At 36.1% G+C, this 14224-nt stretch overlaps 2 protein-coding genes across 3 annotated transcripts; both read right to left on the minus strand.

Moving 5' to 3' along the window:
* Positions 1 to 662: 662 nt before the first annotated feature.
* LOC116296374 (uncharacterized) lies at positions 663 to 7046 on the minus strand. The gene is made up of 7 exons (XM_031704385.2): positions 6212 to 7046; positions 5139 to 5249; positions 4243 to 4401; positions 3884 to 3999; positions 2256 to 2358; positions 1812 to 1943; positions 663 to 993 (listed from the first exon to the last, which is right to left on the minus strand). The coding sequence occupies exons 1-7, from the start codon at positions 6581 to 6583 to the stop codon at positions 943 to 945; spliced, it is 1044 nt and encodes a 347-aa protein (XP_031560245.1). The 5' UTR covers positions 6584 to 7046; the 3' UTR covers positions 663 to 942.
* Positions 7047 to 7675: 629 nt separating this feature from the next.
* Positions 7676 to 13300, minus strand: LOC116296355 (uncharacterized). 2 transcript variants are annotated; one of them, XM_031704365.2, is made up of 3 exons: positions 12422 to 13300; positions 9644 to 9712; positions 7676 to 8884 (listed from the first exon to the last, which is right to left on the minus strand). In XM_031704365.2, exons 1-3 carry the CDS (start codon positions 12796 to 12798, stop codon positions 7864 to 7866), a joined length of 1467 nt encoding a protein of 488 aa, XP_031560225.1. In that variant the 5' UTR covers positions 12799 to 13300; the 3' UTR covers positions 7676 to 7863. The 2 variants fall into 2 exon arrangements, with proteins under 2 accessions (XP_031560225.1, XP_031560224.1); XM_031704364.2 differs by having other exon boundaries at positions 7676 to 8887.
* Between the last annotated feature and the right edge of the window lie 924 nt (positions 13301 to 14224).

The following is a 14224-nucleotide window of genomic DNA, read 5'->3' on the forward strand; positions in this document are numbered from 1 at the left end:
GACATGTTTATATTTGGTCGAAAATAAATCTTTATCATGGCTTTGGTCGATTTTATCAGAACACTAGGCAATAAATTTATTTTTGTTTCGAATTCAGTTTGGATTCCGGTTTTTTGAGTCGAGATCTTCAGGTAGAAGAAAATGAAGAAATACATTCCGGAAATTTTGGTTGTTTCGCGATAAACAAAACGATAAAAATAGCCCGATATTGACCAAAGATTTATGCCGCAAAATAAAGTGTTGGGTGAGGTCAAAGCCTTTTATGTGGGTAAGGTAGCAAGGTCACGAACTATTTCTTTACTACAGTTGGAATTTTTTTGAGTTTTGATGTTTTGGCCCTCAGCTAGTAAACTTTGAAATTTATTAAAATTAATAAGTGAATAAAAAAATCTTAAAATCTTAAAAATTGGTATACATTTTCAAAAATGAAATCACATTCGAGCAACGATTAAGGTTTTTTATTGAGAAAAGGGAAAAGAGAAATAGCTCTCAAATGTTTTTAATGGACCTTTGACTATAGGGTCGGTAAACAAATTTTCTTGGTCTTGGTGATTTTGAGACCACTGAATACTGAATAAAAGATCTGGCTTAGTTATCTCAGTAGTTTTAAAACATTTTTCGGTTCAGTCTTATTTACCACAGAAAATTCATTTTGCATATGGTCATATATATATATTCAAGTTTATTTTTCACATCAAGAACACAAATAATACCCAGTATAACTTAGGGAAAAACTAAGTTTTTCAAACAATGCACTATATTCCTGGTATTCTGGTGTTTCATGACGTTTTGGTTCTCATCTCCAGAGAGCAATCGCTCCATTGTTCAAACTAAAAAGCCAACACTGATATATACCTTCTTGGCTATTATCTTGTCTTTCTAAAGTTTTAGGCCTAATGGACTTATCGCGACCATCTGTCGTTGCCAACAATGATGTTAATGTTATTTTACAACCTTTCCTTTGCTTTTCGCCCAAAGTCTTAATAGTTCATCCTAAAATATCAAAGAAAGAAGATTACGAGTTAGACAAAAATAGATAATTATCTTTTCATCCTAATGTTCTTCTTGTTATCTTGTCGAAATTAGGTGTGTTTAAAAAGGTTTCTAACTAATTTCAGCGTTGCTATTAGTTGGCGTTTCTTTGTTTGTTTTTTTTTTTTTTCTCATTCTGTTTGATTCTCTAAAAACAGGAAGCGATACCACTTCACTGCAAATTCCATCGTAATTAGTGGTTTGCGCAGGTATTTTCCTTGCTTTAAAAAGCTATCTGAAAGTCAAGGTACCGTTTCACTGCAAATTTGATTGTCATTATTGCTTTGCGCTCATTCCCCCAAGTTTTGATTGGCTTAGAGGAAAAGTAATTATTTGAAAGACTTCATTCCACTCTATTTGAAAGACACCACTCCATCATGTTATTGCTCTGCGTGCGTTTTTATCTCATTTTAATTGACTTAAAGAGGAAGCCATTTGAGAGTCAAGATACCATTTCATTGCAAATTCCATCATTTATATGGTCGTTATCATTGGGTCAGAGAAAAAGCCATTAAAGTTGTGTACTCGCTACGAGATGTTTTTTTACATCAGATTTTATATGAAAAAAGAAAAAAATACGCTGAAAATTCGCATACTCGGACTTATGAATCTTATGAAAACTTATGAATCTAGAATGAAGACTTCCTTTAATCAACTTCCCACTCATAAAAATCATTCTTTAGAAAAATTATGAATCGGACTTTAGAAAAATTGTGAATCTAGAATAAAGACTTCTTTTTAATCAACATCCCACTCACAAAAATCGTTCTAATTCTTACCTGCTGCATTAGCTGTTTTTCCATTTTCCCGCATAACTGTTGTAATTCTATCAAACCAAGGTCCTTGTTTCGTATTTCAATGATCTTATTCTGAAGCTCCTTTTCAAAAGTCAGACAGTTTTTGCATCCTCCCTGCAAGATTTCAAATTATCGTTAAGGAGACTGGAGAGCTTCGCGGGTGACATTTTTCACCCGCGCCGCGAAGATGACATTTCTATATTTAATAATCTTTTTGTTTTTTCGTTCCACACCATATACTGCATTAATAAATTAAAAAATGGTAAAATTTGAAGAAGATATATCAAAAATTTTAAGTCAGAGACAAACCTTTCAAGCTTAAATTTGAGGAAATAAATAATTAAAATCCCTGTGAAATTCGGTCAACTTATTAGCGAAATTGTCCAAATTTCTTAATGTCCATTATTTGAATTATTTTCCACTTACCTGTTGTGGCTTAGATGAATGAATCTTGTACTTCAAGATATCTGCTTCTTCAGAAACCTTTTTAAGTTCGCGTGTTAATTCCTCAAGTTGGTGTTGCCTCTCTCTATAACAGTGAAAATAAGTAAATAAGAAACTTCGTTCCATGAGTGTAGTCAAGAGAAAATGAACGAAGAGCAGGAATTTATACTTGTAACCATCATTTTAAAAAAACTTATATTTTACAACCATTACTCCCGTACGGGGCTCTTCCCAGAGGTTCCCTCCACACGCACTAAAACTACATTCTATATTTACAACGTAGAACACTCAGCTCACTCAACTCAGTGATATCTTTAGAATCATTTGCCATCGTTTTTTAAACACATGAAAAAATGAGCAAAAAGCGTACAGCGCACACTGTATGCGCGTGCGGAAACTGAAAACGAACGATCAAATGAATGATTCTAAACATAGAATCAATGATTCTAAAAATAGCACGAAAGGATGCTCATGATGAGGCACGGGGATTCCTCCTTTTAGTTCATTTTCTCTTGGTGTAGTGTTATGGGGCGACCGGTCTCGGTACGAGTTCCGGGATCTTTATTCCACTTTCTCTGACTCTCTTCTAATTACATAAGCTCTCTATATAATAACTTCATGACAGGTGTCATTCTACAATCAATGTGATATTATCGCTGAGTCCTGATTGGCTAATAGAAATAGTAAATTCCTAAGCGTGATATCTTATTAAAGAGTAATACGAGTAAAAATCTTAGAACTAAACATAGCTTAAACTAAAGTTAATATATGAATATATTGCAAATGTTATAAAAGGTCTAAGAGGAATATTTCTATCACAAGATTTAAAAGAATAGTGCTAAAATAACTAAGCAAAGGGGTAAAGAATGTGTAGGGCGTAACCAGAGGTGTACATGCAAATGGGAGGAGCTAAGAGGTTTACTTGTAAATTCAATGCATACCATTATCTAAACTTGTGCGTGATGGCAGCCTTACTGAAGTCTTATATCGATATTTCTAATAGCTAATTGATCGTTCTTTATCTTGTTTTCATACGATAAGAAATAGTAATTAGAAAACTGATGTCTAGATAGTCTGTAAAAACATTCAATTTTCTCTCTCATAACAGTAGTGCTCATACAAAACAAATGTGTTGTCCTTGTTCATTGATGGAAGTAATGTTTTTCCAATTCAGACCACGTAAAGATAAATACTGGTGAATAGAGTTAGAATCCTATCAGACACTATCCCACCAGTTAAACACTTTTCATCCAATAACTATTCAATAAAATTAATTTTCTATCAGTTTATTTTCTAAAACAATATGTTAGAGTGCTTTTAGTCTCACTGTTGATTAGATAAGTTATTTACTATTTTAACTGATGTCACCTAAATTTGAAACTATGATTAAACAGCTACTGAGATCAGGGGGAGAAACGATGATACTGTACAAATGAATGTCTATTCACTCATTCTCTAGTAAAACAACCCCCCGGATTAGCATGACCGTTATTGGCGCGCTTTTACTATTTTAGGTGACGTCAACTAAATAGTCATCTAAGTTAGATACATTTATCTAACTATTCAACAGTGAGACTAAAAGCACTCTATACAGACGGGCTATATCATACCTTGAGTTATCTTTCAGAGCATCTGCCATTTGTAGCTTTAAGGTTTTCAGTTTATCGTCTTTGATTTTCAGCTCATTTTGAAAACTATTTTTCATTTCTTCAACTTTCTCATCGAACTATAAAACCATTAATCGTTATTAAGAATTTAAAAATCACAATAGAAAATCCTAGAATATTAATTGCAAATACTGACTTTAGAAATCATAAAGAAGCAGATGACAAAAATGAAAAATCTGAGCATGCATGAGTTCGTGAAAATCTATTATATAATAAACAATGACTTATGTAGTAATACAAATCAAAAAGTAATTATTATACATGACTAAAGTTATCAAAAAATAGTATCAAAATTAATTCACCTCTTTCTTCATACTATCTTTTTCTTTGGCAAATTTCTCTTTCATTTGCTCTACTTCATTTGTTTTGTCAGCCAACTGTTTCTCTAGATCTTTAATTTTCTGATCCTTGTCATAAAGCTTACTATTCATGTCTTCAATATGACTTTGATGGATTGCTTCCTGAAACCATATCAAATATCTAAATTAGTAGTGGATCCAGGGATGGTTCCCTCCCCTGGGGGGGGGGGGGGGGGGGTGCTCCCATATATGGACTATACGGGGATGATCTGCTGAACAGGGTATGGTTTTTCTAGCTTCTTGTCATAAACAGAACATGCAATTTCACTCAAGTTCCAAGTTCTTTCTGAGTTTCCTGTCATATTCAGGGTTTCTATTTTCATATTGACCAAAACTGGTTACTATGGTCTTCAAAAAATGATACGCAAGCTGACATGATAATTGAAACAGGAACTCAGTGTAAATAATTATATCTTTTGTCATAAACAGGGTCTACAAATTTGTGTTTTTTTTGTCATAAACAAGGTACCCTTTCAGAATCCCAGCGGAACACCCCTACCCAAATCCTGGCGGAGTACCCCCCCGGGGGTTCCTTGGGTTCCGATCATCTTCTGTACACTCAGTAGAATGAAATTTGAACCCCCTTTGTGAAGCTGATTACACCAGCTTTTTCTGGATGACAATCATTTTTGGAATCCCCCTTTTTAAAATCCAGGATCGACCACTCTAAATGAATAGAATGAACGGATAAATAATTGGTTCATGGCTTTTATGTAGCCCTGAAGATGGCCAATATGGCCAAAAGCTTAAAACAAAATAATCATAAATGCAGTGGATATGAAATATTGACTCAAATGCATCCTACATACAAGAATACATGTACACTTGAATAATCAAACCTGTTTTTGGAGTTGTTCCTCTAATTCAGTTAATGTTTTATTTTTTTCTTTAAGCTCAGCTTTTAACTGTTCTGCTGCTTTCTGCTGCAATGTATTTTTTGACTTCAGTTTCTAATGGGAAAAATATATAATTCACAATAAGAATAAAGATTGTCAACGATTATTATTAATTTTTACGATAAACTAGTAAAACTAAAATGAAACCCTATAGCAACATGAAATTATGTTTTAGTCAATTGGCTAAACATGCAAACCAAAATATATATAATAGACCTAATTTGTTGTGCAACATAACAATGTCTCCTCATCATAGACCCTGTGTCATTCCCTAGAGAATAGAGATTCTTTGTGTTGTATACAAATCCATGTCAAGGCCGTAACCAGGACTTTTACAGGGAGGGTGCACATTGAATAAAATTGGACCATTGATCATTATTTTTAAGAAAGCAGAACCAAAAAAAAAAAAGGAGATGGATGAGCAGACCTTAAGCTTTTATGAGGGGGTGCACATGCACCCTGTGCTCCCTCCCTAGTTATGGCCCTGCATGTCTTTATCTTACATGGAATCAAAATATGGTTACCAATGTGTACGAGTTTTGTTCTGGACTGACTAGCCTTGTGTTCATGCATTTTCACATGCATGGGAGACTACTCAGTCCAGAGCAATAGTTAGATTTAACTTTAGTGCCATATTTGGATTTGGTGTACGAGTACCCATTTTAAAAACAAACAAAAAAATGGTATGTATTGGGAAAACATTGCACTATTACAAATAAGATCTTAAAAAACAACATCCCAAAGAAGGATTATTAGCTTGAGAGGTGATTGGAAGGGGTGAGGTCTGGGGTGAGGTGTCTGGGCTTGAGAGGGTAGGTTTTGATTCTCAAGGTTCATCTGCTGCAGTCCGCCCCTTCAACATACACTGTCTTCTTCAGTTGAATTAATACAATATTGCTAGCCATACTTTTATGACAACATGCACATTTAAGCGACAAAACTTTGTGACGAATCTTCTGTCGAGCCAAGAGAAGCATAGTACAACTGTTTTATAGAAAATGTAAACAAATACCAACCTCAATCTCTTTTTCCAGCTTAGCAATCTTATCTAAGTACTGTTGTTCTTGAGCTTGGAAAGAAAGAATTTGTTGGTTCAATTTTTCCAGTTGTTGCTGTGATATACCATTGCTTGGAGCAGTCTTTTTAGGAGATATGCTGCTATTGATAATGTCTTTTATCCTTTCCTTTGGACTTACTACTGTACTTCTTGCTCTAGTTTCTTTTGGAGGGGACGCAGTTCTTAACTGTAAGCCTACCACCATATCAGTAGCCCAGTTTTGAGGACTTGAACAAGGAGAACGACTTCCTACCCGAACAGGAGGAAACTTAGTCGAAGAACCTCTTCTCGGAGGCAACGAAGCCCTTAAATCAGTCCGTAGTCGTGACATCAAGCTTATCCTTTGTCAGTTTTTTTATATAAAGTAAATGTATAAATACTCAAACCCTTGTTGTATTTGTCTGCCTCAAGTGTTTAAATGAACAGTCGGCTCCGCCAACTGTCAAAACAAACCACGAATATTAGCGATGAAAAAATAAATATATGGTGTTCTTTTCCTTCGTTTAACTTATATCGATAAACAACGGCCAAACTTTATGTGTATGTTCCTTGTCAGGACATGCATTTTACAAAACGTACGACTTTGTATTACGTTGTCATGCCAGCGAGCACAGTAGAGTTTGTCTTCCTCATTTTTCTTTGTTCAGTGTCCTTAACCTTTTTTGTACTTCAGGAATGATAGAAAGCAATATAGACATCTTCTCTTAACGCATTTTTCGTCAAGCTTACGCCAAAAACGAAGTAAATCAGCTGAAAATATCAGTCTAACTGAAGAGTAAACATAACTGCTTTCTTCATCTGCATATAATACGAATAGTGTCAGGCGTTCCACACCCACCAACAACTAGACCCAGGTCTCCTTCCTAAGATCTCTCCAAACTTCGGCTGCGCTCAGTTAATTAACGCGGCGAGATCTGAGATTTTTAATTCCTTAAAAAGCGCATTTCACAGCGTGAATACACGGGGATACGGGAAATTTGACGCGCGTTCCAACTGGGGAAAAGCGCTAAATTTTTACGCTAAGTGAATGTAAAATGAACTACTTCGGCGATACGGAGGCCATCTTGGATTGCAAGGCATTATAGGGCGTCCAGGGGGCAAATCAACAGCTCACCACAAGAGAATATACTATAAGATGAATTGAGACGGCACATAATCTTCTTTACTCACGAAAGAAAGACAAACACGCGCAACTATATATTTTTTTACGTCAGCTTTGTTTTCTATTTTACCCCCCATGCCAAGATGGCCGCCGGGGTATCGGTTATTTATCAATTTTACAAGAAGTCTCTTTGGCTATTTTTAAAATAATTTTAAATATTTATTCATTTATATGTATATTTTGAAATAGTAACAAGTTATGTATCAGATTCCATGCCTTTTTGTCGGCGCAAACGCGACGCAAGCAGGAATTCAACTACACAATATTTCATAATTTTATTACAGAAAATTTCTTAGCGCCCATAAATGAGATATAAACATATTAGCATATCACGTGATCGTTTCCCGCCATTTTGCAGATAACCTGTTTAACAGAACATGTGTTACCGTAAAGGCGGGAAATATGGCGGGAAATGGTCACGTGATCCAATAGCTTTGTCATATCAATATTTAATTAGGAATAATCGTAGATCCAAGTTTTCTGGTCTCAGGTTTGTATGAACGTGCCTCTAACACGTGATTGAAATTGTGTCGACCAAATTTACGAAGGTATCGCAAGGGTATTCCTTGATATTCCTTGCTAGATGACTGACGCCGAATCTTTGTTCTCGGAGTGTCTCTTTTTCTCTCTGTATTCACATTCGATGGTTTCGGGGGCGCCACCTTTTGGTTACCTAGTATTTTAATAAAAGTAGTTTCTACTGGAAGTTTAGACTTCCTTGACTGATGAGACGACCCCGATAGATAACTGTTGCTATGCAAGTCAAATCTACCCTGTGGAGTTTGAGGAACGTTTGTTTTTCTTTTTACATCTTTTTGGTTAGTGGCAGGTCTAACGGTTGTTCCCAGACGAAGGTTTCCCCTTGAAGGCGGTGGAATTCCTTCTCTCGTATCCAAGTTACTACGTAAGTTGAGGCATTCTCCCTGCGTTTCATTACTCGAACTACCTTTTTTCGACGCTTTACATTTTTTCCCGATTCGTAAAGTTTCTAACACCATTTCTTTACGCTGTCTTTCTTTATTCGGTTCGTATTCTATCCACAAAGGTATCCGAGGCAAAGTAGTTCGTAAATATTCCCGTTCTTTATCCGTACTTTCATTACAAACGAGTTTTGCTGCAGGAAGAACGAACGACTCTTTCAGTTTTGGTTTACTCTCTCTTTCTAGATTTGTACACGTTTTACGAAAATTTTTCTCATTGTTTTCAAAGCGATTGCAGTTATTAAAGTCATTTTTAGTTATTTCTGGGCAACGTTCATCCATAGATGGCCCCTGTTGACGTCCACTACAATCTTCTTCGTCTTCACCCTCTCGTACTGTAGGCAAACACGGCACGTCGTTCACGTCGTTGGCGGAATTTATGATTAACGCGGGTAGCGTGCTGTTATTTGATTTTTTTGGTGTCTGAGGTAAGTATCTTCTTTCTGCGGGATCTGCTTTCTTCCCAGTCAAGCAAATGTTCTTTACATCACTGCTTTAAAAAAAAAAAAAAAAGAAGAAGAAAAACAATAATGCACGGTTTGGTTACAGAAAAAATATCAAAGGGGCGTAGCCAGGTTGGGGGGCAACCCTGAACCTTATCCTGTTGGAATTTTCTTTGCGCGCTTGATAGCAAACAGATTAGCCTATCGATAAACGAGTCTCAATTTTTAAGTTGAGTACGACAATTGCCATTTGAAAAAAGCGCTATAGAAACCTTAACACTTACATTGTAAAATGATAAGTTCACGCAGCTTATCGATGTTCTGAAACGGGTTTTGTGCAACCCCTTCCCCCTCCCCCCCCCTCCCCCTCACAGTCAAAATACTAGCTACGCCATTGCAACTGTTATTTAAAGGGTCAGTTTCAACAAAGTTACGATCTGCGTTCGATTGCGCTCGTGTTTAAAAAATATTTATTATTATTATTATCAAATTATTATTATCAAAAATACATAAGACTTTCATGAATAAAAGCAGCATCTTTCAAAAGTATTTAAGATAAAACCCTAATATTGTTTCTGTAAAACAGTAACATACACCTACTTGCGAGAACGTTGTCATACGAAAATAGAACAGTGATTTAGTGGGAAAGGAATTATATAAAAAAAAACAAAAGAAGATCACTGAAGCTGAACTTTTTCTTTTGTCTTTTAATGTATTCCTTCCTCACTAAATTACTAATGCTCTAAAAATATCGTATGACAACGTTCTTGCAAGTAGGTGTATATTATTACAATTCTTTTACTTACTTTGCATCTTTAGGCAGTTTGTAAAAATCTGATAGCGCCTCAATTATTTTAATTCGTTCCATCAAAGCACTGAGGAAAAGAAAACACAACATTATAAAATATTGATCAAGTAATAATGGCTTTTGAAGGCGAACGTTTGCATGGTACTATTTCTTATTGGTTTAGGAATAGGGCTTTTAAGTTGTGACGTATTTCCGGGTCCAATCACGAAAAAGATCGCTAAAATCTCGCCACAACTTATTCCCAGGATTTTTCCTCTTCCTTCAACAATTAGATATATGAACCGAAAATCCTGCTATGAAGAAGTGGGAAATAGAAAAATTAAGCAATAATAGATTTAGAGGTTGGGCGATGTTGAAGCATCTGTTTGTACATATAGAAGAAAGAACTTCTAAGAACAATGGAAGAAATAATAATAATAATAATAATAGTAATAATAATAATAATAATCGGTTTATTATTTGTATTGCGCGATTTAACATGTTAATATGATAAACTGCGAAGAGCTAGAAATAAAGAACAAGAAAAGGGAGAACGAACGGGAGGAAGGGATAGAGGCTAGAGAGGGAGAAGAGAGCGATTATTATTGATTATTTACCCTTCATTCTCAATATTTTCTTATCCTCAATAAGATTTGTTTACTGAACCATCCATTAAAATTGTATCAACTAATTTTCGTCATTACGATATGTAACCAAACACAAACACATTAGCAGGTGCATAAGAAAACGTTATCAAATAATTGAACGCAGTCGTCAGACAACGGTCCTCAATTAAGTCTATCCTTTGTTTTACACAGCAATACATATCGTGAAAAATACCAGGCTTGCATAATGGTACATGCATATCTGCACGTAGCTCGAAGGGCGGTAAAACGCGGCCATAAATAAGTTTGTCCTCTTTAGTGAAACACGACATTTTTTAAAAACCTATTTTCTTGTTTTGGAAAGCGAGCTAGCTAGATGAAAACCTTTTCCTCGAACGTTTAGGTAATTTTTTTCGCATGTGAGTATAGAGTTGTTTGTTGGTTCTCTCCTGTACTTCGAGGGTTTTTCTACGAATATTTCTCTGGTTTTCCTCCCTCCGCAAAAATCAACTCCCAAATTCCAATCATGTAAGATTAAGTGGAAGAAGAGCCACTCTGTGGAACAATTGTTAAATTCCCATTTGAAGTTGCGTTTTCTCGCTTCGCTTTCGCCAACTGATTCAAACAATAGCGAAATAACAGGGTTATGATGGATCGGAGACTGATGATCATTTCTTCTCAAGACTCGGTTGTACGAACGGGGTGAATAGCGCTATCCGGCGGATAAATCCTTATCAAGTGGATAAGTAGATGCTGTTATCCAATAAATTTATTCACTGGATAAGATTTATCCGTCGGGTAGCGCTATTCACCCTTCGTACAACCGGGACCTGGATTGGACCAGATTCAAAAATATATGAAATCTAGAGGTATGCAGTAATTAATATTTCTGCTTTTGTGTCAGGAGGGGGCGGAACCAAGTTGTTAACGATTGAGTGCATGTAGGTGAAATGGGAAAAAGGTAGTTCTGCTACGCTGTCTTCCTTGCCTCCTCGTTTGCGACAAAGTAATAACTACAAAAAAAGCCTCAATGCTCGCCAAACGAACGATTAATGACAGTGGTTTTTAGATTGCCAGACGGTTAGGAAGTGTTTATACAAACCAGAGTTAATATCAACTCTGTACAAACGCATAGAAAAACTTTAATTGAACATCTATATATCAAATATCTGAGATGTCGAATATTTATCAGCTTGATAGCTATACCTGCTTCATTAGAACATACATCTATTTGCAAAAACACCGACAAAAATAAATGTTATCAATATCAAATCTTTTCATTTAGGCTTTTAGCCTAGCAAGTAAATTACTTTGCTGAAAATGATCGCCTGAGTGAGGCAGTGATGAGCTTTGTTGAGAAATTATTTTGTGGTATTTGATTTTTTGAACTTTTGTAAATGATGAAAAAAATATTTGTCATATTCAGTTGTTTTTTTTTGTTTTTTTTTTTTTTTTTGGCCAACGTTTGAGTAAATAGGCACTATTAGCCCGAGAAAACAGATGTTTTTTTAATAGTGTCCTTTTAAATATAATTTGCTAGAAATAAAAAGCTAAAATTTAAAATAGTAATTGAACATCACTCAGTGACAACTAATGATAAATGTGGAGACTTAGATTGACTGGAAAGCGATCTTTAGTCGATTAGAAAAAATAAAGAGTGACACAAAACAGTGGAATTTTCCTTGATTTGTTCAAATACAAAATTAGGAAAGATTTTAAAATTAGTTTAGGGAATATTTTTATTGTTCAAGGACCTACCTCCTTGGTTCAAACTGCGCGCGTTTTGTAAAACTTGATATAAATATACAAGCACTTCTATCTCATGTTTTGATATCTCAAGACTGACCTGTAAATTATTTCCCGATGGCGATAAAATACTTAAGTATTCTCTAACAAAAAATAGCAGTTTGATGAACAGGTTATGCGAGTAGGTCTTAAAATACTTGTCATAATATAGAAATATGATTTCAATCTTTTAAGTTCTCATAATAATCATATTTGATTGAATCAATTGCTTTCGACCCACAAATGTAAAGATTTTATATTATAGGACAAAATTTTCTTCAAAACGATGAAGAAGTGTTGTTACAAAGGAGGCAAGACACACCATAGATTAGAAACCTAAAAGACTATCATAGTGAAGTTTGATAAAAATATGAAATACGAAGGTAAAAATATATGTATCAACAAACCTTGAATTCGCGATCTTGGGAAAATAGGGGTCAGGAACATCAACGCCAAGTATAGGTATTAAGTTCAGTTCTCTTTCCATACAAGATGTCGAGTGGTTCTCTCGATACTGGGCCATGTAACGGTCAAACGACTCATAGTGGCGAAATAAAAAGTCCCCCGTAGCAGCGAGAAGTGTTTTCTCTCGCCTTAACAACGCTTGGTTACCAGCTCGACTGGTTTCGCATCGCTTTTTGTGTTCTTTTTGCTCTTCATACCGACGCCATCCTAAGAAACTCTTTTCCGAAGCTTTAGAGCAGACACAGTCTTCAGATTCTTCAGCTAATAGTTGTAATTTAAGCTTTTTTTCGACCTCATCAGCTGATTTGGTCGACTCCATTTTTTGCTGTGATCAAGAGACGGCATGACCTATCGGATGTCGACCGTGCGTTTATGCAAATAACTTCCAACGAAAATGCACCTTGCGTTTAAGCCAGAGAATTCTCGGTTTTCACCCACGTGACTTGGTGCATGACAACGGTTGCTAACCGCCATATTGGTGCACAACATAGTGTAAACAAAAGAGATTCATCACAATCGAGCGACTAAAAGTCAATATTTTCAGCACATTTTCTATAATGGTTCTTTGTTTAATGGTAAATTGTCATACCAGGAGTGTTCGTGATAAGGGAATTTCCCTCTTTCGTGTTCCATCGGTTAGAAAAAGTCAAGGAGAGGAGGCAGAATAGCTGTCGATTGAACGACGTAGAAAGTGGTTGGCCGCCATTAGTAGGGTTGGGTTATCCGAAGAAATCATCAACAGTGGGAGAATTTGCAGCCGTCACTTCGTTTCTGGAAAACCTGCTGCCAATTGGGATAAGTTTAACGTCGATTAGGGTGCCTACATTAAATTTGGGACACAACAAAACAGTAGTAAGTGAGAAAAACTCTGATCTTCAAGCCGCGCGAAGTGAACGTGCAAAAGTGAGAAGGAAGAGACAACAGGAAAGAGCATTGTTCGAGTCAGCTGCAAAGGTAGCGAAACTGGATGAAGAAGGCGCTACAATCGACAATATTTCTTTTGACTCTCCTTCTTTAACTGAGGAAATCAGCCAGATCGCAAATGACCTTCAATCAGCGAGTGATAAATCAAAGTCGCACTGCCAAGATGGCGATTTATTGGACGGGATTACTTCGAAGCTGGAGGAACTTTGTAAGATCACTGACTCTAGCACACAAACAAACGAAGTTAATCCAGAAATGACCGAGTCAAGCACACAAACTGAGGAGTTAGATTATATGTTTTCTCAGCCAAAGAAAGCCCCTTTCGATCGCGAAGATATGCTGGAAGATGGGAAGGTACTATTTTACACTGGATTGCCTTCAGCTACTATTTTACAAGCTGTATATGAACATGTAGCCCCTCATGTGGCAAGAAAGTCGTTGAGCTTAACGAAGTTCCAGGAACTTGTCATGGTCTTGATGAAACTCCGACTTAATGTGCCACACTTGGATCTTGCATACCGTTTTGAAGTGTCTGCACCAACTGTCTCCAGGATATTTTTTACCTGGATAACAATCATGGACATACGACTCTCTCAACTAATATATTGGCCTGAGCGGGATGAACTATGGAGAACAATGCCTCAATGCTTCGAGTTTTCGTTTGGAAAGAAGACAACAGTGATTATTGATTGTTTTGAGGTCTTCATAGAAAGGCCTACCAACCTGCTGGCAAGAGCCCAGACCTTCAGCTCCTACAAACAGCCACAACACTGTAAAGGTATTAATTGGAATCACTCCACAAGGCACCATTTCCTTTGTAT

This window comes from Actinia tenebrosa, unplaced genomic scaffold (genome assembly GCF_029948245.1).
Source record: "Actinia tenebrosa isolate PJP-AT-01 unplaced genomic scaffold, QUT_ActTen_1.0 PGA_scaffold1__47_contigs__length_23844297, whole genome shotgun sequence".
NCBI lineage: Eukaryota > Metazoa > Cnidaria > Anthozoa > Actiniaria > Actiniidae > Actinia > Actinia tenebrosa.

What these genes read in the sequence shown, in the direction of transcription:
- LOC116296374 (XM_031704385.2), bottom strand. Translation starts at nt 6,583, where the DNA reads ATGTCACGACTACGGACTGATTTAAGGGCTTCGTTGCCTCCGAGAAGA. An exon ending in AGGAACAACTCCAAAAACAG is followed by an intron (nt 4,402 to 5,138) that starts GTTTGATTATTC and finishes ATATGGTTTCAG; the next exon opens with GAAGCAATCCATCAAAGTCA. An exon ending in AAGATAGTATGAAGAAAGAG is followed by an intron (nt 4,000 to 4,242) that starts GTGAATTAATTT and finishes ATGGTTTTATAG; the next exon opens with TTCGATGAGAAAGTTGAAGA.
- LOC116296355 (XM_031704364.2), bottom strand. Translation starts at nt 12,798, where the DNA reads ATGGAGTCGACCAAATCAGCTGATGAGGTCGAAAAAAAGCTTAAATTA. An exon ending in CCCAAGATCGCGAATTCAAG is followed by an intron (nt 9,713 to 12,421) that starts GTTTGTTGATAC and finishes TCTTTTCCTCAG; the next exon opens with TGCTTTGATGGAACGAATTA. An exon ending in AAACTGCCTAAAGATGCAAA is followed by an intron (nt 8,888 to 9,643) that starts GTAAGTAAAAGA and finishes TTTTTTTTAAAG; the next exon opens with CAGTGATGTAAAGAACATTT.